The 23,198-nt window shown below is 36.3% G+C and overlaps 2 protein-coding genes and 1 non-coding gene across 3 annotated transcripts; 1 reads left to right on the top strand and 2 right to left on the bottom strand.

Moving 5' to 3' along the window:
• Window positions 1-2,694: 2,694 nt before the first annotated feature.
• Window positions 2,695-5,860, top strand: LOC133880015 (protein TAB2 homolog, chloroplastic). Its single transcript, XM_062318869.1, has 5 exons — window positions 2,695-3,210; window positions 3,329-3,398; window positions 4,219-4,390; window positions 4,567-4,710; window positions 5,565-5,860. The coding sequence occupies exons 1-5, from the start codon at window positions 2,732-2,734 to the stop codon at window positions 5,822-5,824; spliced, it is 1,125 nt and encodes a 374-aa protein (XP_062174853.1). The 5' UTR covers window positions 2,695-2,731; the 3' UTR covers window positions 5,825-5,860.
• Window positions 5,861-11,076: 5,216 nt separating this feature from the next.
• On the bottom strand, window positions 11,077-11,237 carry LOC133880793 (U1 spliceosomal RNA). The gene has a single exon (XR_009902410.1). It is a non-coding gene; the product is annotated as a U1 spliceosomal RNA (small nuclear RNA).
• A 997-nt stretch (window positions 11,238-12,234) lies between these two features.
• Window positions 12,235-21,052, bottom strand: LOC133879664 (uncharacterized). The gene is made up of 13 exons (XM_062318324.1): window positions 20,905-21,052; window positions 20,391-20,793; window positions 18,671-18,848; window positions 18,546-18,595; window positions 17,825-17,917; window positions 17,657-17,745; window positions 17,277-17,355; window positions 16,771-16,853; window positions 15,810-15,888; window positions 14,970-15,708; window positions 14,221-14,307; window positions 13,447-14,071; window positions 12,235-12,834 (listed from the first exon to the last, which is right to left on the bottom strand). The coding sequence occupies exons 1-13, from the start codon at window positions 20,934-20,936 to the stop codon at window positions 12,693-12,695; spliced, it is 2,679 nt and encodes an 892-aa protein (XP_062174308.1). The 5' UTR covers window positions 20,937-21,052; the 3' UTR covers window positions 12,235-12,692.
• Between the last annotated feature and the right edge of the window lie 2,146 nt (window positions 21,053-23,198).

Here is a 23,198-nt window from a genome sequence, read left to right as displayed (position 1 = left end):
ACAATAGCATAAACAACTAGCAAAATAAACTAAACATAACCTATAGGGTCCAAGAAAAACGATACATTTGAGGGTGAACTCTTTCTCTTAACAATCTCATAAAGCCTCAAATAACAACAATACTAAAAGTCGAGTCAAACAATGGTACAATCATAAATGATTAAATCATTTAACTTATGATACCAAAACAAATACTATGAACCTAAATGACCGCAAAATAACCACTTAGAGTCCTAAGCCAAATTGAGTTTTGGGTTAGGAGCGAACTAGAATATGGAGGAAAACTAAATACATTTAGGTATTTTAAGGGTTTTTTGTTTTTTTTTTTTTTATGTTGAAGAGGGTGCAAAAATTAAAATAAATAAATACAATTAAAGGGGGACACAAATATTATTTTGGGGAGACAAAAGTATAATTTTAAGGGAACAAATTTATAAATATGTATACTTTAAGACAAATTATGAAAATTTTGGGAAGACATTCATCCCCCAACCTAAGCCTTGGGTCCACCCCTCTCGCATCAACTTATCTATTTTAGAAGTGTCGTTGTGTCCATCATTGCTTATTTATTCGGTAAAATTGGACTTTATAAGGGTTTTTAATAAAACTTTAAATTAATAATTGTGAGAGACCACTTATGAGACTTATTTGACTGGATAAGTAGTTGGGCAATTCAATTTTTATTTGGTCAAGTAGGTTTCATAAGTGGTACCTCACAATCACTTGTCTGAATCTTCTCAAATTCAAACAAATAATTATAGAGGATCCTCATCCCAGCTTCATACCTGTTTTGTGTGTTTTCAAAAGGGAAAAGTGCACGTATCCCCCTCAAACTACCATTCAATTGTCAATGTCCCTCCAAACTACCAATTGTGTCATTGTCTCCCCTCAAACTACCAAAGCATATCAACGTCCTCCCAAAACCAACAAAAAGACAAAAAAAAAAAAAATGACCCTGAATTTTTTTTCAATAAGACAAAAATGTCCATATAAATTCGGAAAAAAATTAAAAAAAAAACTAAAAAATTAAAAAAAAAAATTAATTAATTAATTAAGGAAAAAAACGAAAAATAAATTTAAAAATAAAAACAAACAAAAAACAACATTTTTTTTTTAATAAAAAAAAAAAACAAAACAAATGAAAAAATAGCTTTTTCTTAATTTTAATAACTTATGAATGGTATTTTTGTCATTAGGGAGAACATTGTCGTTTTTCGGTAATTTATGATGAAAAATTGACGCAATTGATAGTTTTGAAAAACATTAACAACGAAATGATAATTTGAGAAAATTATTTGTACTTTTTCTTTTTCAAAATAAATATGCATCAAAAAAGTTTACCAAACAATTTTACAACTTGCCGGATTGAGTCAAATTAGTTGGCTAAAAGTTTATGAGTCAGATTAGTTAATGCTTCTCAGCTGTTTCGTGGAATTAGTTGGCTTGACTTGAAATGCTGTAAAATAGAACCATATACTCCTTCTTCAAATATAATTGAGTGGACCTCGGTCTTCATCAACAAATGTATTCGCTCGAAATTTGGCTTAGGAGTAAAAAATTATATATATATATATATATATATATATATATATATATATATATTTAAAAGAGATTTATTTTTGTAGTGTTTTCAATGGTTCAAATTTGATTTTTAGTTTTTTATTAAAGAAAAAAAAAACAAAAAAGAAAAGAGAAAATGTAAAATTAAATTTAAACTGTTAAAAAAACTAAAAAAAATCTCCTTAATTTTTCTACGACACCTGGTGCATTTGAGAATTGAATTTTTTGAACTTAGAATAGAATTTTGATTCCTTGCGCGAATTTTGAAATTTGACTTTGTGAGATAAAATTTGAAAAAGTTAAATAAAATATAATTTATTTTTGAAAAAAGTAGAGATGAATAGAGAAGAATCATGATTCAACTCTGTTGGCAAACAGACCATAAACCATCCACTCGACTCACAGGCCAATGCATTTGCAAACTCATTATAAGCCCCAAACGTGAGCCCTTTTCTTTTTCTTTTTTTTAATCCCCATTTGCAATTTTCTGTTACAACAAACAAATTAGGGGAAAGTTTACTTATTTCCTTGATTATTAGAGGGTTTACAATTATAATCTCAAAATTTAAAAATTTGCAAAGTCGGTATCCTAAGAATTTTTTTAATTTTAAATTCACTTATTTTTTGTTAAAATGCCCAAAATGCCCCTGTTTCAAAGAAGAAGAAAAAAGTAAAAAAAGGTGAAAATTATGGTGACCCACGCTTGGCCGTAAATCACTAAAAATAATGTCAATATTTAATAAAGTATTAATTAAACGATTAAATTTACTATTTTTTTACCGGCTTAATTTTTTGGGATAAATTGATTATTTAATATAGTATCATAACTGAAGTATTGAGTTCGAATTAAACATTTAAGATAAGTAATTATTGAATTTCCCCTTTATTTTTAGAATCTACATATCTAACAATTTGGTGTCTGGATTTTGGGACTCAATTGCCCTAGAAGAATTTGGGCAGGCTACTAGTTACTCGAGTAAATATAGAGTTCTCACATTTACTATTCGGTTATCCCAAAATTGATGGGCCGAGGCTGGGCCTAAAATCTGCTGATTGCAGTTTCTCAGGCCTGGCCAATTATCCCCAACGGATATATGTGGTGGAAGTTAACAACCTACCTGCCTTCCTTTGTATGTCTCACACTCTCTTATCAGTTACCCAGACTGCTTTCATGGCTAGTTTAAGCTTCAACGCCACCAGAATCAGAACCCCAACGCTTCAATCTCACAAACCCCTCTCCAAATTCATCTCCCTCACAAAACCCATCAAAATATCATATAGTTTCTTACGGAAAACTTCACAAAACCAAGCAAAACTCGGCCTTTTCCGGTCAGAAAGCTCAGTTTCTGCACCAAAAGAAGTCGAAATTGATGATGAAGAGGACGACCCAACGGCAGAAATGAGCTATCTTGATCCAGAAATCGATCCCGCGAGCATTTCGGAGTGGGAGTTGGATTTTTGCTCTAGGCCAATACTAGATATCAGAGGAAAGAAGTTGTGGGAGCTTGTTGTATGTGACAGTTCGCTTTCACTTCAATACACAAAGTACTTTCCTAACAATGTTATCAACAGTATCACATTGAAGGATGCTATTGTGTCGATAAGCGATGATTTGGGCATCCCTTTACCGGAGAAAATCCGCTTCTTTAGGTGAATTATTTGATAATATGTATGAATTTTGTTGTATTTACACGATTATCTGTGTATAAATGTCTGTGTGTATAATTTGATAAATGTCTTTAACGATTGGTTAATTGTTGGTTTGAAGGTCACAGATGCAGACAATTATAACAAAAGCGGGTAGGGAGCTTGGTATAAAACCTATTCCAAGTAAACGGGTGCGTTATGACTATGCTTTACTTTTCTCTCTCTGTCAATTTTTAGTTCATTTTATTTTACTTGAATTTGCTGTGTGTTGAGTTCAAACCAAATTAGCTCCCGTGTTGTTAAGAGCAAATTAGGATGAGACCATGATTGAAACAAAAACAAAAAAAAAAAATCGTAACTTTTATTGAATTTGATCACATTGTGCAAAATATACATGGAGGATATATAACAGCAGAAATTATAAACCCACTGGACAAATGATGAACTATTTCTTGAAAGAATCTGGGTGATATTTGTGAATATGTATATTATCATCATGGCATAGACAATAAGAAACAAATCTGAAACATGATATGCTGCAAATTCTCTGATGGCCATTATTCGGGGTTCATGATTAGTTTAGTTGAGACTTGAGAATGGACTATTCGGGCAAAAGCTTAGTTGGGAAATTAATAGTTATTGTTAAATCACCACTTATCTCAAAAGCTTAAGTGTGAGGCACGAATTGTGTTACGGAGAGAAACGCCAAGGGAATCAACCAAGACTAAGTTAATATACATATTAGGACATCACTTTTAGCCCAGAAGCCTAAGCTATGGGCTTGGGTCCATTTAAGTGTATTAACTACTCACTTTCTTTATGCTTTACTAATGTGGAACACAACTTCACAAGTGTACTCACAACAAATTGAATACCCTTTTATCTGCCTAGTGTAGAGGGATTCCTTTGGTTCTTTTACTTAATTACTACGGTAATACTGGCTCTGAGATTTTAGTTAGAACTGCTTGATCTATATTTTCACTTACTGGGGTTGCCTTGATATTTTCTCAGTGTCTGTCCCTACTTCTCTGGCTGGAAGAACGCTATGAGACTGTATACAAGCGTCATCCTGGTTTTCAGAAGGGATCAAAACCACTTCTAGCATTAGACAACCCTTTCCCAATGGAGCTCCCAGAGAACCTGTTTGGTGAAAAATGGGCATTTGTCCAATTACCTTTTTCAGGTACATTCACAGCAGCAGCTTTTGAAAGTTCAATTTTAATATGGGGCTATGTCATCATGGCAGTATTTCACAAAAGCTACTGTCATGTGTACAAATCTCACTTAAAAGCCGATGCTATGATTTGCTCTTGTAATGTATTTCACTAGCCTGTACTGATCTTACTTTCCTGTGTTCAGATATTCGTGAGGAGGTATCATCCTTGGAGACGAAATTTGTGTTCGGTGCAGGTCTAGATTTGGATTTACTGGGGATTGAAATTGATGACAAGACATTGGTTCCAGGGCTGGCTGTCGCGTCTTCACGTGCTCAACCTTTAGCGGGTATATATTCCTCTTATATCTTTATCTAATTCATGTTCCTTTTATTTGATTCATTATATACAATACCAATATGTTTTTCACATCATTTTGAATCTATCTCCCAATATATCCTACATCTGTCAGCATGCCAGCTACAATGTGCACCCGGTCTTAAGAAAATTGATTCCAGCACGGAATATTTAAGTCGAATGTCAAAGGGAGATGCACAGTATCAGAGTGCCTGTTACTCGACTAACAATGTCTGGCATGTCTTACTGTCATAAATAGTAGGCAGCAATCATGCATAGGCTTCAATCTGTAAGATTGATCATTGCAACAACCAAAAGCCATTCCATTCTCTAAACTCATTGTGGGTTTGAACAGTAATCAATTAACTTAGGTTCCCATTTACAACTTCATTGAAATATACTTTTTTACTTTTACAATCAATTTCAAAGCCAGATGGATGGTTTATGAGAGTGGCAAGAGGCAAGAGGCATTATGCATTTTCGTTATTCTTAGTGGGTATTCATAACTAACTGCTAGAGCAGGATTCTTGTTGCAACTAAGATCACAACACATGTAGAACAACCATGCCATTGTCTGTTGCCATACTTGTTCTTTTGATGAAATTCTTAGCCAATTTGTATCATACAAGCAAGAAATCAGATTCATTTGGTAATGACCTTGAGCTTTCACTTCACTGCTAGTTCATCAGATAAACTATCACTTCATTGATATAATGGTTGTATCCAACTTCATAATGATTGTGGAATATAATTTTTCAATCTACCGTCTCATTCCAAGTATGTCTTAAACACTTCTATGCTGCTCCTATGGCTAGGAAGTATCATTCTAAAAACCTGCTCTTGCAGCTTGGATGAATGGACTGGAAGTCTGTTCAATTGAAGCTGACATCAACCGCGCTTGCTTGCTTCTATCTGTGGGAATTTCTACCCGGTACGTTTATGCTACCTACGAGAAAACTCTGGTAACAACAAACGAAGCTGAAGCCTGGGAAGCAGCAAAGAAAGCCTGTGGAGGTTTACATTTCCTTGCCATTCAAGGAGACTTGGATTCAGATGACTGTGTTGGATTTTGGCTCCTACTAGACTTGCCACCTCCACCTGTATAATTTATCAATTCTTGAATGAATATACCTTTCTTACACTTTTTTGTTGTTTTTTTTTTTTTTTTTTATAATTCCATTACTTTAGGCATCTTGACTGCAGAAATGAATGTTAATTGAGGTTCTTTCTTTGTTCTGAGCCAGGTTTACCATTTGCAATTTATATGACCTAGACAAAATAAATATGCTGCATTCTAATAATTATCGGAGAAAGGAAACATAAAATGAAATGCATTGTCTTAGATTGTTGTGAAAGTAAAGCTGCACTTCAATTTTCCACATAAGAATTAATTGTTTGCACTCAAGAACCAGTCTGGTGTATGAAAGATAAGATGAAGCATAATGCATACAATAAAAAGCTCTCAACATTTCCCTTCCCAAGAAAAAAGATTTTTAAAATAAAAAATTAAAATAAAATTGCTCCAATTTCAATGATGGACAAAGAGAAGTTCTAACTTCTTTTTAGTACACAGAAAAGTGTGGTAGTACAGTTTGCTTTGGAAGATTAAAAGTAATTCTTTTTTTTTTTTTTCAAGCACTGGGTTACCCCCGATTTAAGGTTTTATATTGGTGATTAGCAGAAAAATAGTTGCTTAGCAAAAAGAGTAGCTGCAAAGTCCAATCTTACCCGGCAAGGAACCAATTTGAAACAGCACAATGTCATACAGTGTTTCAATGCCACATGATGAGTTATAGTTACATCTGCGCTATGCCTTCAAACGGGCAAGGCAGATTACAATTAGAATCTCTAAAATTACTTATGAAGTTTAAATTCACCTAGTAAAGAATCAATGTAAGACTTAGTAGCCATGAACACCTTTATAATCCATCCACTCACATAATGTGAGTCTGAGACTACTTTTTAGGGTGGTCCACAGTATTTGATGATAAAAGGGCAGGGGGTCAGGTGCCCTAAAGAAAGTGCCTTGATAGAAAATTTTGTCCTTGGTTGTGAGTTGCAGCCTAATAATTGGCACCATAAATTTGCATTTGCATTTATCTCATAGTTGGGGTCTGTCTGGGTTTGTGATTTCAAAACGTGCGATTTAAAATATGCGATTTTGAAAAACACAGTTAAGTGTATAGTAAAATCACAACTTGGCCTTTACTCGTGTTTCTTTTTTTTTTAAAAAAAAAAAAAAAAAAAAAAAAAAAAAAAAAAAAACCCTCCCTTGTTTGCCTTGTGATTTGAAAAACACAAATTTCTCTACGTTTTCAAGTCTCAATTTTTTAAAAACGTACTCTCAACTGATACATTTTCTTCAATTTGATTTCAAAATCACACTTTCGATCTCTGAAATTGAATTGCCAAACGCACTGGTATAACCCCCTTAACAAATATTTTCTTATGCAGAAGGCAAGGGAGATGGAATTAATGCTACCATTACCTCTATACTGCATGTATTAACGAAAGAAGGAAGAGCTTGGAATTGAGAGCCCCTTATGTCCAGTCTTGGCAGAAAACATGGGTTTTTTGCCCACTAATAATCAGTCGACACGTCAGCTTAGCACACCAAAGCACCATAGTTTGAAAACACCCAATCACACCCGCTGAAACCCATCCCCGTTCTCCATCACCGCCTACCCAACCCAACCCGCCACCACTGCCACCACAACCGGAGTCACCACCAATGGGCCGGCCGACGGAGTCGGAGTCGACCTGGGGTGGCGGAGTCGGAGTCGGAGTCGACCCAAACAGAAGGGTTGGCCTGAAGGCCACCCCCAGGTTCGAGCCAGCCCCAGACCTCGGGGGTGGCCGCGCGGCCGCGCAGAGCCTGGGGTGGCCCGAAGGCCACCCCCAGACCCCAGGGATGGCCGCGCGGCCGCCCCATGGACCGGGGGTGGCCACGTAGGGCCTGGGGTGGCCATCGGGCCAACCCTAGATGGATCTAGGGTTGGCCCGAGGCCACCCCCAGACCCCGGGGATGGCCGCGCGGCCACCCCCGGCCAACTTTGGGTCCAAGAAGAGCGGACATGACTACCCACCTCATTCGGCTTCGTCGCGTCGTCCGTGGAGTTTCCGATCTTGGGTGTCCGGTGTGCAGTTGTCAATCTCGGGTGTCCGGCATGGCCGCGTGGGGAAGTGGCTCTGTGGCTGGGAGGAATTTTGGTTTTTGTTTAGGGTGAAAGGAGAGATGATCCGGTATTTTGCCAACATTTACCTTTTTTGTGTTTTTTTTGTTCCATGCTGATATGTCAACCTCTTATTGGTGGGCAAAAAGGCATTAGTTTTTGCCACCACCGAATAAAAGTTATACTCCTTGGAATTTCCTTTCCCTAGACCAATTTAGAACCTCACTAAACAACAAGATCTCTTATTAACATCTTTTGATTCTTGGCCAAGCGAAAAAAAAAAAAAAAAGGGAAAAAAGAGGAACATAATGATTCTTGACCATCCAATGATACTTCTACTAGAGTTGATTACACTTTCCTAATTATAATTAATCAAAATTCATTAAAAAGCAAACCGGCCGCCACTTCAGTACCCATGAAGTACATAAGAAAAACACCCAATTAAACAAAAAGAAAAAGAATCAAAAATCATGAAAACTAGAAATATGAAAACACTTATATAAGCAGCCATCCATTGGAATAGGGCATTGACAAAGAAGAAAGCCTGAAAAAAAAAAAAAAAACAAAAACAAAAACAAAAAAGCCTTTAATTTTGCCACCATCCTCTCGCTTTCCTAATTATTGAACAACCCAATGGCTTATTAAATATTATGATAATCACTAATCAGAATATGAAGAACAGATACGTACAGACATGGATTGAAATAAATTCGCTGAGAGAAAAACATGTAAATTCAAATAAATAAAGTTCATCACCATCAGTTTTGCATTTTATAGCAGATTCAGCATGCATGGACACATGTTCAATCAAAGGAGTTGAAGCAGGATTCTAGATGACTGCCTTAGAGACTTTGTAGTTAAACACAAGGTATTTCTCCACATTAGGGAGAAGAGCCTTTGCATATTCAACATGGGCAGGATGAGCAACATATTCTGAGACACCCTCCATACTCTCAAAGGTGCATTCGAAGACATGAGTGAAACCCTCGTTCTTGTTCCAGGTGCTCACATCCTTGCCCCCGTTACAACTTACATCACCCAAACATCACAAAAAATCCTGCATATTTGAGTTTGTTATCGTTTGTTGTATTTAGTGGTTTGTTTGGCATCGGATTTCGTAGGCAAAAAATGTTATTTTAAATTAAATCGTAAAAAATAAACCATTTGGAATTATGTTTTTTTTTTTTAAAAAAAAAAAAATGCTACATAATTTCTTTCAAATTTGCCCATCAAATGACGTGTTACAATCCTATGAGATGGTATATATATATATATATATTAATTGAAAAATGACACGAGACAAATGTAAAATGAGGATATTTCGCCAAATGTGGCCCTTTTCAAAGATTTTTGTAGTTTGGAGGGCCGAAGTCGGAGTGTTGACAATTTGTGGGGTTAAACGCAAAACGGGTGATAATTTGGAGGCTAAACTGTAATTTTTTATTTTTTATTTTTTATTTTAAGGACATTTAAATAATAATAATAATAATAATCGAGGGGTGGTTTGGCTCACATGAAGGTGGCCAGTTTTGGGGGTGGCCTGGACCTTCGGCGTGGTTCGGCCACCCCCAAGGGCCAAAGTGAAAAAAATAAAATAAAAAATTAGGTTTTTGCCTATGGCCAAATGGGGGTACAATTTTATTTTATTTTATTTTTTTAAAAAAAAAACCTTAAAATAAAAAACTGATGTAACATTTATGATATTTATTAAAATCACAATGGGTACATCATGAAATTTATAAAACCACAGGGGCTATACAATTGAAAACCGAGATACCATTTGTGATACTTAATGAAACCACATGGGGCAAAACATGAAATTAATAAAATCACAGGGGGTTCAAAGTTACATAATTCACATACATATGTCAAAGTACAAGTTAGCGTTGACGTGGTGCTAGTGGATAGGTGTCATTGTATTACACACACGTTTTAGATGACGTGGCAATCTGTTAGTTTTGGACGAAAAAATGGACGGATATACAATTTCTATCTTTCCCATAGCACAGGTACCTCATATGAAAAAAAAAAAATGAAAACTCAGTGAGCAAAAAATAAAGTTTTGAAACCACAGGGAACAATTAAGTATTTAACACTTAAATTTTTCTTATACCTTTATAAAATTTATAAATATTAAAAATCTACCCATAATTTTTTTAAATAAATAAATAAAGGCCAAACCAACTGCCGGCTTCGGATCACACGTCGTGGGTCACAAAACCCAATTCCTCTCTAACAAAGATTAGATTACCTATGGCGTTGTTCAATCCAATGAAAAATTATATGTTTACAACTTTTTTACAACTTCAACAACTTTCTTTTAAACTAATCATTAGATCTGTTTTCCTACATGTAGGCTCTTCATATCCAATTATGAATTTTAAAAAAAAAATGTTAAAATTATACAAAAATTATAAACATATCATGCATATCCCGAATCCAATAGAGCAACTTATAAGCATGAATATTGGCATCCACACTAGAAATCAAGAGGTGTGCTAGCAAACAAGTAGCCCTCGGTCTTCCATTTGTTGGTTGCGAACGGTTACTGGAAAATCATGATAAGCATCAAATATTGCATATTTGGCCAAGGGCCCAACGTATGGAAACGAAGATCAGTTCATATTAATAATGATATTTAGTAAATTGATATATGGCTATTATATAATCTGATAATGTAACAGTAAAAATAAATAATTAGACATCTCAATTATATGTCAATAAATTAAACTGATTTGTAAAAAATTTTATACAACCCACATATAAGATTGACTTATATCCCGAGAAACATGTTTTAATAGCATGTTCTTTTCACATAATTTTCTAATAGTATTAATTAAAATTAATTTACTTAATATACACTAACATTCAATTACATATCAGAAGGTAATCTCTTAGTTAACTTCAAGGTTTTTTTTTTCAAATAAAAAAATGTAAAATAAAAATGATTCATATCTCTACTAATAATATTAAATTCAATCACCTATTACATAATAACATTTTTACATATCACATAATAAATGAAAATAAGGCGAAAAATTCAATGTACCATTTAGGTACTTGTCAATTATAGAAAAGCAGCCGATATTGGAACTTAAAATATAAAATCAAATATTATAAATAAAAAAGATATTTAAAGAACAACAAAGATTTCTCCTACGAAAGTTTCGAAACTAAAATAATAGGCAGGGGCCGCGCGAACGCAGGCCCCCACTATCACAAATTATGACGTAGGCTCTGCCACTTGGGCAGACCTTAAGCGAGCACCCCTCCTAAGTGCAATGGAGGTCACTAGCTTAGGCCATGGGCCTTGATGATCGCCCATCGACCCCGTCCAGGTAAGTATGTTGGTAAGTCAGGCTCACTTCTTATTTATACACCAAGCTCGTCCCTACTCTGACTGACGTTATCGATGTGGGACTAATGCTTCCACAATTTTCAAGCTGCTAGCTTAATTAGTTCAGTCTCCTTGTTTTTTCTGATTGTTTTCTAGTTTGGGCGCTGCTATAAACCCAAAGGAACAACACACAAGAAAAAGAGAATGTTTGTAACCATCTGCAATCAGTTGCAGTTGCAGTTGCACAAATGTTTTTTCAATAAAAGAGACTTGAATCTGGTCCTTATTTTGTACAAAGATGAAGTAGGATTGTGCTTTGTACAAGACTGTTAGCGATCACACTTGCCCTTGAGAAACCGAAAAGTGGAGGTTTTGTGCTCTATCACCATGTATTCTCATAATGTCCATGCTCACAAAGGTGGATTCAAAGCCATGAGTTACAACCTTAGAACAAAGGTACCACCATCATACCACAACCATAAACCGGACAACTTATGCATTAAGCTTGAAACCTTTGAAATTTTCTGTCTGAATTGCACGCAATTTAAGCAAAGAATGAGCGAGAGAGAGAGAGAGAGAGAGAGAGAGAGGGGGGTGTGAGAACTGATTGCCCCGGGCAGGTGGACCCCACACTCAGGGTGCACTGGGAAATTCAATCCCTACCGGCTACCGGAATTGTATACCATTTGGATAGAAAATTTCAGAAAATCCTCATCCTCAGCCACAACCCTAACAACATATTATTACATGGTAATGTTTACATCGCTTCACACTTAAAACAAGAGTCTTTGTTAGTTCGAAGTAATCAATCAAGCTTGACTGTTTGCCAATAAAATTTGATTATGTATATTCGGTCAAATCCCCACAATTATTTTATTGTTTTCATCAGAAAGAAGAAATAATAATTGGTTACACATAATCCCACAATAAAATGAAAAAAAAAAAACAAAAAAAAAAATCAATTTCATTAGGTAGGAAGAGGAAGATATCATTATTCATTAGCATCTTTGATAAATTCAATCCCTTTAATTATGCTAATAAATGGAGTATGTTATTCACAAAAGTACTCGCTAACAGGAGCTAACATTTTTCAGTCCCCTACTTGGTTACAATGGACTCCTACAACGTCCGAGTTCCACACAGAAGTGGCAGCTTAAGCAAAGCTACATCTAAGAATCAAGTGTATTCAGATTCATGTAAAGAAAGGAGAAAGAAAGGAATGAAATATGGGGAGCCTTTTAGCTTGTAGAATAACCCTAGCTGAACGGGATCAGCCATTGAGGGAATTGAATAGCCCAGAGCCAACAACAATCCTGCGAAATATCATCAGCAGTACAACAGCCAACCAGAAGAATAAAACTCTGAACTCTTGAGGCCTTGGGGAGTGGAGAACTGCCTCTTCAGCTTTAAAATGGAAGAAAGCCTCCAGGTAAAATAGACACCGATTGAGAACGAGCTCGGCCCTCATGTTCTCGATCTCTTCTGCTTCTGAGGAACAAAGCGAACCCCTTGTTTGCCAAGCTCCAAGGTTTTCACCTTACCATCATCTAGTGTGACAGCTAATGATGTCGTACCTTCAATTATGTTGGTAACCACTCCTTTGTGCCTAGATAAGCATAAGGACAAATAATTTAATCCACAATGCACAGACGCTGCTAACAAAGTAATCAAGCCATTGAAGGATTTATAACACAACCTCATTTGAAATGGAGACCTTGGGTTTAAACAAGAATGGGATTTATCATTCATTTTTAATGACATTTGCAACACAACAGCAAGTCATCCATTCATTTTTCTTTTATTTTATTGGAGTTTTTGCAAATTCATGAGGAAAGAGGACGTGTTTTTACTTCTATTTTTGGAGCGAAAGGAGGAAGAGGTGGAGGGGTGTTAATAAGGATTTAATTAATCCAAGAGACAAGCAGTAGGAAAGTGTAGACCCGAGGAATCATTTTAGACTATTTTCAACCATTTTCAACATGGATCCCACCCAAAATTTTCCACTTCCTACTGTAGTAGGGCAGAACACCATCAGATATATTTTCTGCTTGAAGACAGTTCGAAGGGTGAAACTTGAAAAAATATATATACATATATATCAATTTCGGCCTATAACTAACACAGTTCTTAGTAGACTGTCTTTATTTTCCTTCGCCATGATTTCCTCCCCCCACCCACCGAAGGAGAAAAAAATAAGGGAAAGAAAAGAAAAACTCACCACGAATTGTCAGATGACTGATGAACTTCAACTCTCTTTCCAATTGCGTCTTTACCCAACTTTTTCAGTATCCAATTAGCATCCATGATCTCATCCATCAAATTGTCTTGATGTGACACTGCCATATCTTCAACTTCATTAAATGATGATTTCTCCAAGGGAGATGGTCTCCTCCTTTTTGACCTTTGGCCCTTGACAGAACTCTTCTCCTCCTCAGGATGAGGAGAATTTTGATTTTCCAGAGTGGGTTTCTTAAATTTAAACTTCAGCAAAGGTTTGGAATCTTTTGGCAGAGATTGTGAACCAGGTGTCTGACCATAATCGTCATTAGCTTCATTGTACATCTCAGGCCTGCTATCTGATAGCTTTCCCCATACTTCCTTGCTACCTCTTACTTCACCTAAAGACCCATCTGCAGCCATGTTTCCTTCACTGTTTCTCTTTCCCAATGAAATACGCGTATGCTCTTGAGTAATAGTTTCATGTGCATCAGCGCTACTACCTCTGCGAAATTTGGGGTTTACATCAGAAACTTCTGGTCTAACTTTGCCTAATTTTAGCAAATTTCCTTCTTTCCCACCAACCTTCAAAAGTTTCAATTGGCCAAAGCTATCAGTTCTGTCTCCTGCAAATTGCAGAAAGTCCGAACGACTTTTGTTAGTGCAACTTAGAAGAAATATCATATTCAACAGTTATTGTGAATCAGAGGTAGTTTTAGGAACAAGGAGTTGAGCACCACACTTTTATTGAAGAAAAAAAAATCCAAACTCCTACCTTTACCATCACCAAGTTTAGCATTGCCAGCATATCTATCCACTGTAGGTTTGTCACTCGTTTTCCATTGGCTTGTATTTACATTGCCTGTACATTAATTTGCATCTATAAGTCATGCCCAGAGAAGAGACAGGGAGACAGAGAGATGGTACTATTTATCATTTTTCAATAAACCGAATATTAGTCTCTAAAGAAACAAAGTCAAACCAATTATGTTAGAAACATGCAAAAGATGAGAAGTAAAGGCTAAACAATAGAACCAGAGAAAGGAGAGCCTAAAAGAAAATATTCAGATAGACAAAATGTTGAAAGTAAAATCACTCATCGAAAATTGCCTAAGAAAAAAAAATGGTGGAGAACAATAAGCATATGAAGAGATTTAAATAGGTGAAGTACGGTGAGAATGACATAAGTCGGGCAGTGGCCATAAATATAAATCTAACAGCAATTTACCAGCAGTTTATGCGGTTTAAAAGTTATTTATAGATGCTTATATCAAAGGCAAAACCACAAAGACTAACTGTTATCAATCATCAGCTAAAAAATTGAGTAAAGATAGTCCGCACCATAAGCCTTGAATGGCAAACTATATTAAACTCATCAGGACTAAGAAAAGTTTGTGCAATACCGCCAAAATTCTTGTTAAACACACCATCTATCCTCCTCGTCCAATGATTCATAACAATCATTCTTGTCTAATGATAATTATGAGGATACTAAAAAAGAAGAATTCAAAGCCGTAAGCATACCATTGGACGTCATCAGATCTTGTTCTCTTTGGAAGCTTGAAGCATCAGACCTAGGAGAGTTAGTTACATTTATTTTTCGTGCACCCAGATTTATAACTAACTTCTTTCCTTTCACATTTTTTGACTTGCCAGTATGTTTTCCAGTGTCGTCTCCAGTATCCAACCCATGAGGCTTAAGTCGAACAACTCTAGAGGCCCTATCTTCATCGCTCACCATCACCTCATCAACAAACTTGTGTTTCAAAACCCCTGGCTGATTGATTGAGCAAATCCCATCGGTATTATTCATACTTCCAGCCACAGGAAAGGAATATTTTTCTGTTCCTTCCTTTCTTTGGAACTGCTTATTATCATCATTCTTGTCATCATCCAAGCTGTATCCAAAAGACTGGGCATCATTATGTCCTTCAAAACTCTCGTGGGATTCAGTTTTACCGACCAAAGGTGCCTCATATACTTTTTTCTTGGCATACTTTTTATTTGAAGATTTCTTTCCATAATCCTTGCTCTTTTTTGGGGACTTCTCAACTAATCCTTTGAGAGAAAACTTCAAGGACCGCCCAAATTCATTCTTTAATCTCGTAGGACCACTGTCTTCATCATCTGAATAAGGTGAAATAGAAAATATTTCTTCTTGGGTGGGCAAACCTGCCGCAGCCCTCAAGCTTGCAATCAAATCGTGATCAGTTTCATCTCTTCTTCTCCAAAGCTCTTGAATAGCATCCTCAATACCGTTTACCTGACATAAAATTTCAGTACAAAAACAAAAGTCAAATTCAACAATCCCTAAAACAAATGTATTAAACACATAGATGAGAACTCTCTCCCTTTTTAACCAACCTGATAACACTCCCCACGACATGTGGGACATTTAAACTGGAGATTTCCATCTACTTGAAACTGCAGATATTTTTCATCACTGCAAAATATATTTTCAGAAATAAGCAATTAATATCTTAACCTTAAAATGAAAAAACAATTCACCTAAAACTCAAAAAAGACATTAACATCTTTCTTTTTCTTTTTGTTTTTTAATGACGAGAAACCCCTCCAAGGCAAGGCCACTTTGTGTTCACTCCTGTCAGGTAAACCTCGAACTCATACAAAGCGCCTCCTCCACATAGGTTGGGTAATACTCTGGCTTTGCCGGCAAACTGGCTCCAAAGAATTGTTTGCACCAAGGGGATTCGAACCTTAGACCTCATGGACTACCACAAAGACCAAGGCCCTCACCACTTGAGCCAACCCCTTTGGGATTAAAAAGGCGTTTACATCTTAAAGGTCGAACCAATTATATTGGGACAGATTCTTGAGGCAAGGGATCAGCATGCTCGGAAGTTACTTTGGATCTAACAGATGTTATAAGCCTAAGAAGACCTAATGTGCTAGTTTTCGAAACAAAGGATGCACTTTCCTCAGGGAGGGGGTGTTTGGGGTCAGGACTTGGATGTAAGGAGAAAAATTCAAGTAATTTTCAATCACAGAACCTAATAGGGGAGATTATATATAGCTTTCAATGAAATATATATATATATATATATATATATATATATATATATATATATATATATATTAAAAAAAAAAAGTGGTGTGTAATGGCATACTATGAAGTGGTGGTGTCCCATATTTACTTTGTATGTAAACTTGAATTTACTAGTTATAATCAAAGAAGAATTATCAAACTTTTTATCATTGCAAACAACCTTTCATAGTGATCTGTCCTGAGAAAACTGAAATGGAACATGATGATAGAGACAAAACATATCGAGTATAATTTTTTATTGAAGAAGCAGAAGTGAACCTGATGCCATCACACTGGCAATGCACCCAGCGCTGGCAAACATCACAGCAAACCATTGGTGTTGATTCTGAATCTCTATAAACCTGCAAAACACACCTAGTCAAGTTCTTTTTTCTTTTTATGCACAAAATTTTCAGATACAATTATCATATGTATCTGAACTCACAGGGACGGAGAGAGCACAAAAGGAAATAACAGATTTCCATCACTAGTCAATTTTTTTCTCAAATGGGCACTTAATAATCACTGATCAAGTTACATAAACACATGTACTGTTTTTTCTCTTTTTTTTTTCTATTGGTAAGGTATACATTCTTATTGCCAGAGGAAATATTGTTTCAACTAGTACTCATGGGCTATATACATGCATGTACCCCTAGAACACACTAACTTTTCCCCCTCATTACAAAGCATCTAACTGAAAACATTATGCAGTATACAACCAAAACAATAATGTGCAAACGAATAAACTAAGAGAATTTCATAAAGATCATACAAGAATATACCTTCAAACAAACAGGGCAATAATTCCCCTTTACAAACAATCTTCCACATGCATCACAGCAAGTGTAACCCAGAAACCACCTGTAAAGTTAAAAGGCAAATCGTGAATTTACCTGCTAAAAGCAAAGGAGATGCTCAATTTATTAATTCATTGGCTGGCAAAAGTTTCAGGGTGATAGGAGAGCATTGTAAAACATTTAGAAATATTTTGGACTATCACTTTAGATGGTAAAAATAAAAAATAAAAAGAAGCATCACGGCTGTTACACCTTAAGATCTTAGGAACTTTCAGTCATCACAAAACAATATAACAATTAATTAAACATCAAATACAGAAAAGATCCTATTATCATGTGTCAACTTTGACCAAAACAATCAATACCTCACACTTGAGCCATTTCCAGGGACAGTGGAGGCACAGCTGTGACACCTTGTATGTTTTGGGCACAAATAAGGCCCAGAACTGACATTCTGCATTATCCACGAACAAATATAAGCAAGCTCTATTAATGATGATATAAAACTTTGGAACAAGCAATTTACACCCCACCTTGTGAGAAGGCTGCTGGCAGTAACAATGGTGAGCACCATCGCATCTTTTACAGAACATAAATTTATTCGGGTCTCCAGTTTTTAGGCAAACCTGGATAAAGCAAAAGGCAACAAAGTGTAAACAATAATAAGTATACACAGAACAAGGCATGTTAGACAAACTTTACAATCAGCAAGTGATGAATTTTTATCTAGTGCAAAAGCACCAGCCAGATATGAATAACTTGATAGGCAAGGCACATGATCTCAATGGCACTCCAAGGGGAAAACAATGTAAGGCAGAAAAAAGGCTAACCTTCAGGAATTTATACAATTTATTGAACAAGGTTATTAAGAAATAGCACAACCAGATCCCAGACCTAACAAAGAAGTAGTCATGACCTCAAAAGTAAGGTCAATCTGGACATCCATGCTGGACAAGTAGAAATTACCATTTAGGGAAAAAATCTAGCACTGAAATAGAGGAAAGTGAATTTGGGAAAAGAGGTAGGCTTCCCCTTTCGATTCACAAAATGTGATCTGGGACACGATGGGACCAATCCCAAGTCAGCGGGTAACAAACAATCTCACCCTCATGACTGAGTTTTCTTTTGATTCTGCTAGTACAGTATAAGTACATACTTCAAAGTAGGCCATGAATATGGAGTGTGACATCAAATCATTTTAACTAAAAAGCATGAATAAGAAGAAGAGTTCACTAATTCCATGTCATTTTTTACCTCACAAATCCGACAAGATGGGCAGACCCATGAACTCCAGTGGAATAAATCTGCAACAAGTCCCCCACAAATGAGAGAATGTATTGGTTGGAGCACCATAGATATGTTTGGCCACTAAATCTTACCTCTATGTTGAGCCCAAGATTTCAAGCAGCTCCTGTGGTACTTCTTGCCACACTTCTTGCATGGAAGCATCCTTCTTGCTTTCTCACTAACTTCGTTTTCACCAAAAAAGCACAACCGGCACATTACATTCACATTGGACTGACCCAGCTCCTCTCCAACATGAGCTCCAGAGGCATCCTGTTCAATCAAAAACCCAATCAGTATAGCCACAGCAAGAACTAAGAACACAATGAACAAATAACATTGAAATCAAAACGCCTTCAAAGGTTCATTGCACCATAAACCCAAATTGCCACCAAAAAAATCCACATAAAGCAAGCTTAAATGTTTTTGATCTCATCAAGCCATAATGGCCATGCCATAGCACATTAAAAGGAGATGCAAAACTTTTTCTTATGTAAGTGAAAGGAGTAACAAAACTGAATGCAAAAGAAAATGAAAACCATTTTGTTTCCAAACCCCATTCTATATGGCCACATGAAAGGTTTCTATTCCATATAGTGTCTCGGTAGAATAAGCAAAGTTGTTGTTTTCAAGACCTTACCTTCCAAAATATAGGGTGCAAGTCCATTTCCTGTTATGTAACAAATATCCATTTCCTTTATCTCACGAAGAGAGGACATTACATACATCCAAAGGGTCGGTGATAAATTTTACTGATGGGCTTCCTAAACTAGCAAAGGGGAAAAAATCGAACACCATCATATAAACTTCTTAGTTCACAAGCTCAAGCTTCAGAAAATTTAACAAAAGGCAATTTTACACCAAACTTCATGGAATAAAATGCAAATAATAAATCTGCAAAACTAGCACTAAGGAAGCACTCCAATCAAGTGAAACTTACCAACATTCGGTGCCCTTTAAGAAACATCTAAATAAACTGCCAATGCTAATACTGACCCACCCAAATCTTTTAACAAAGAACTTTCCCTAGCATCCAACATTACACAGTCTCAAACTTCCGCACAACACCACAGAAACGATGTCAACCCAAAAAAGCATGAATTCGTCTTGTAAGCATTGAACAGCTTAACTACAACAAATCCCCCTACAATCTTGCACATTAAAAATCTGAAAAGTATATAATAAAGGAAAGAAACCATTTCACAAACGCAAACTAGAAATTCAAAATTCAAGCTCAAAGCAACCCCAATCCACTGAAATTCACAAACCTAACCACCCAACCCCACAGACTCACACTCCAAGAAGACTAATAACATCAAATCATGACAAAATCCAAAAAAAAAAAAAAAGCACGCAATTATTGTATAACTCATTTCTTTCATACACATAAACTAGAAACACAAATTCAAGCTTAAACCAAACCCAAGCCCGTGAAATTCACAAACCTAGCCGCCCAATCAACCCCATAAACGCACACTAAACAAAAACTAACAATACAAAATTTAAGCTTTAAAAAAACTAATTCCCTGCAATTCACAAACCTAGCCGCCCAATCAACCCCACAAACGCGCACTCCACAAAGTCGAAGCTAAATCATGACAAAATCCAAACAAAAACACACACACAAATCATTGTACAGACCATTTCATACACATAAGCTAGAAATTCAAAATTCAAGTTCAAACCAAATCCAATCCCCTCATATTCACAAACCTAACCACCACCCACTCAACCTCACCAACTCACACTCCACAACAATTCAAACACAAACTTAAACTCATATCCACGAATCGAGATCCAAGAAAGCTCACTCACCGCAGCGGCAACGGCAAGGTCTCCGGACTCGAACCGCCTCGCATAATCCTCGGCGGCGACCATCGCGGCAGCGGCCTTCTTCTGCAGCGCCATACGCTTGCTCTGCGCGGAGGCAGCGGCCGCAACCTCGTCTACCACACTCCCTCCACCTCCGCCTCCGCCCCCAAACCCCTTCTCCACGACCGCCGCCGCAGCCTCCGGCGGCGGCGGCAGCGGCGTGACCCTCGGTACCAGCACCTGAACGGTGCCGTTTCTCCCGGCCTTCCCCTTCCCATCCTCCCTCGCCCCCCACGGGTCTCTCAGAAACGCCTCGATTCTAGAAACCTCCTGCAGAAAGTCATTCCTGCCCTTCCCGCTGTGAAGGCCCCGCGGAAACCCTAGCGAACAGAAACAGATTCGCCGGCTGCAAAACAGAAAGAGCTTCAGAGGCAGAGAAATAAAGAGTGCGGGTAGAGAGTGCGCGTGTGCGAGTGTGAGAAGAGAGATTTAGAGAGGGAGAGAGAGCGAGGGGTACCATGTAATTGGGCAACCGACGTGAAAGGCCATGTAGAGGAAAAAAATTTCGCGAATTTGAAAATTTTTTTGGGTTTGGGTCTGAGTGTGTGTGTGTGTTAGGGATCGCCTTTCGCACTCGCTCGGCTTTCTTTTTTTCTTTTTTCTTTTTTCTTTTTTTTTTCAAGATTTGGGATTTTATTTTCTTTTTCTTTTTTAAATTCAAGCGGCCATGTTAGGCTGTGTTTGGTTTGGACGGTATGGTGGAGCTGTGAGGTGGGATAGGAGTTTTAAACGCGGAGTTTTGGGGTGTTTGGGGATCGTGTACGGGGAGGGTGTGATGCGCTTGTGGTTTTGTGACCAATGAGAAAGTGACATGGTAGTGGTCAAGGTCAACAGGCAATAGGAAGCGGCCACGTTTGTCAACTGATTTAGATTTAAGGTGAGATGGTGGTCACCAATAGCAGTTGCTGACGACGATGATCTCCATCCAAATTTGAGAGAGAGAGAGGGAGGGAGAGAATCATCGGGAACAAAATAAAGGTTAAAGAAGTTGAAAAACTTATAAATAATGGGAAACGTGAAGTTTCAAGTTTATGTGCAAATCTTGATCCACCAATACATTTATGCCACGTTTTCTGGGAATTTTGCGCAATAAAATGGACTATCAAGATTGAACTTGTATTTATTTATTAAGAGTAATACATAGTTATTTTATTAACGCTGATGTAGTACTTAACGTAATTTGTCAATTTTTTTTTAATGAAATTTGACTGGAGGAAGTGATTTGTATTTTTTGCATACCATATGGACCTTTGAGTTAATTTTGATACCACAAATAATTAATTTTATGTCAGATAAATCACATTAACTAATTTTGCATTTTTTTTTCTTTTTTACTAAGAGTGACACATTTCATCATTTTATTAGTGTTGATATAGACATTTTTTTTTTTTTTTTGATGAATAAATGTTTTCATAACCCACACTCAACAATCTACAAGCACCCTAGATAATCTGAATCAAAGCTACACAAACAGAGCAACTAAACACACAATAACAGCAACAATTGAAACACAACAAAGACAACAAAGGCTGTAAGTTCTATTTCTCTACAAGTTGAAGACTATTCCTAATCTTCTTAGCCGAACATCAAACTAGCAATCTCGAACGCACATCCCTCTTCACTTGATGCACCAAAGTCTCCTCAGATCGAAGTAAATTCTCATAAATCAAATCATTACAGTGCCTCCAAATATGATAAACAATTGCCCCCAAACAAACCCTACAAATGGTAGCAAGCAAGCTTTTCCCCTTCAAATGAGCATCACTCCATCTCTCAATTGAATCCCACTCAACTAGCGGAGTCCGTATCAAAGAATCAGCAATAACATTCATCTAGATATACCTGCTAAAGCTACAACTAAATAAGAGATTATCTCTACTTTACTGGCAAGCAAAGCAGAATATATACAGAGTGGATCCTGTGCTGATATGGATATTAATGAAATCTGTCAAGTATTTTGATCGCATAGACTAAATAGTATTTTGGCCTACCCTGATGACCTATGAACTATTTGTATACAATAGGAAGATATTTGTGATTTAAGCCAATTACAAATAATGATTTTGCATAATGATTTTGCATATATATATATATATATATATATATATATATATATATTTCTTTGTATTAATCCACCCCTTTTTTTTAAAAAAAAAAAAACGTTTTTTAATTAATTGTTTATTTTTGTTCGACAAGAGTATTATCGTAAAAAGTTGCCTTTTTGGAATACGTAGATAGTTTTTGATGGGTCACTTTAACACATTTAAAAATTGAATGGCTATTCTAAAATCGGTTATTAGTTCATGGGCTTTTTTTATATTTTTATAAAATTAGTGTAGTATTTTTTTATTAAAAAAAAAAATTAGGCATGGAAAATTTTACTGCGGGATTTAAGATAATAATAGCAGTGTCACAAAATAATGCAAAATGTTGCATTTATATTTGGCTGGAAGTTATATAGGATAAAGAGAAAGGGAGTGCGGTGTGGGAGTTGGGGCATAAAATAAGGTAAAACTTTAAAAAATTTCAAATAATTTAATCTTAAATTTGCATATAAATCTATGCTAAAAACTCGCTTCCAAACAATGCCTTACTATCTTGAGATTGTATTTTTGCTCTTGATTGAGAGTGAACGCTTAATTGATATTTGAGGAAGATAAATAAAAGTAGTATCGTCAAGATTTGTAAAGATGGGATATTAAGAGTATTTTCAATAATAATAGTCAAAATAATTATTAAAAAAAGTATAAT

The sequence above is a fragment of the Alnus glutinosa genome, chromosome 10 (assembly GCF_958979055.1).
Source record: "Alnus glutinosa chromosome 10, dhAlnGlut1.1, whole genome shotgun sequence".
In the NCBI taxonomy this organism is placed as follows: Eukaryota; Viridiplantae; Streptophyta; class Magnoliopsida; order Fagales; family Betulaceae; genus Alnus; species Alnus glutinosa.
This window is presented reverse-complemented; position numbering and strand designations above follow the sequence as displayed.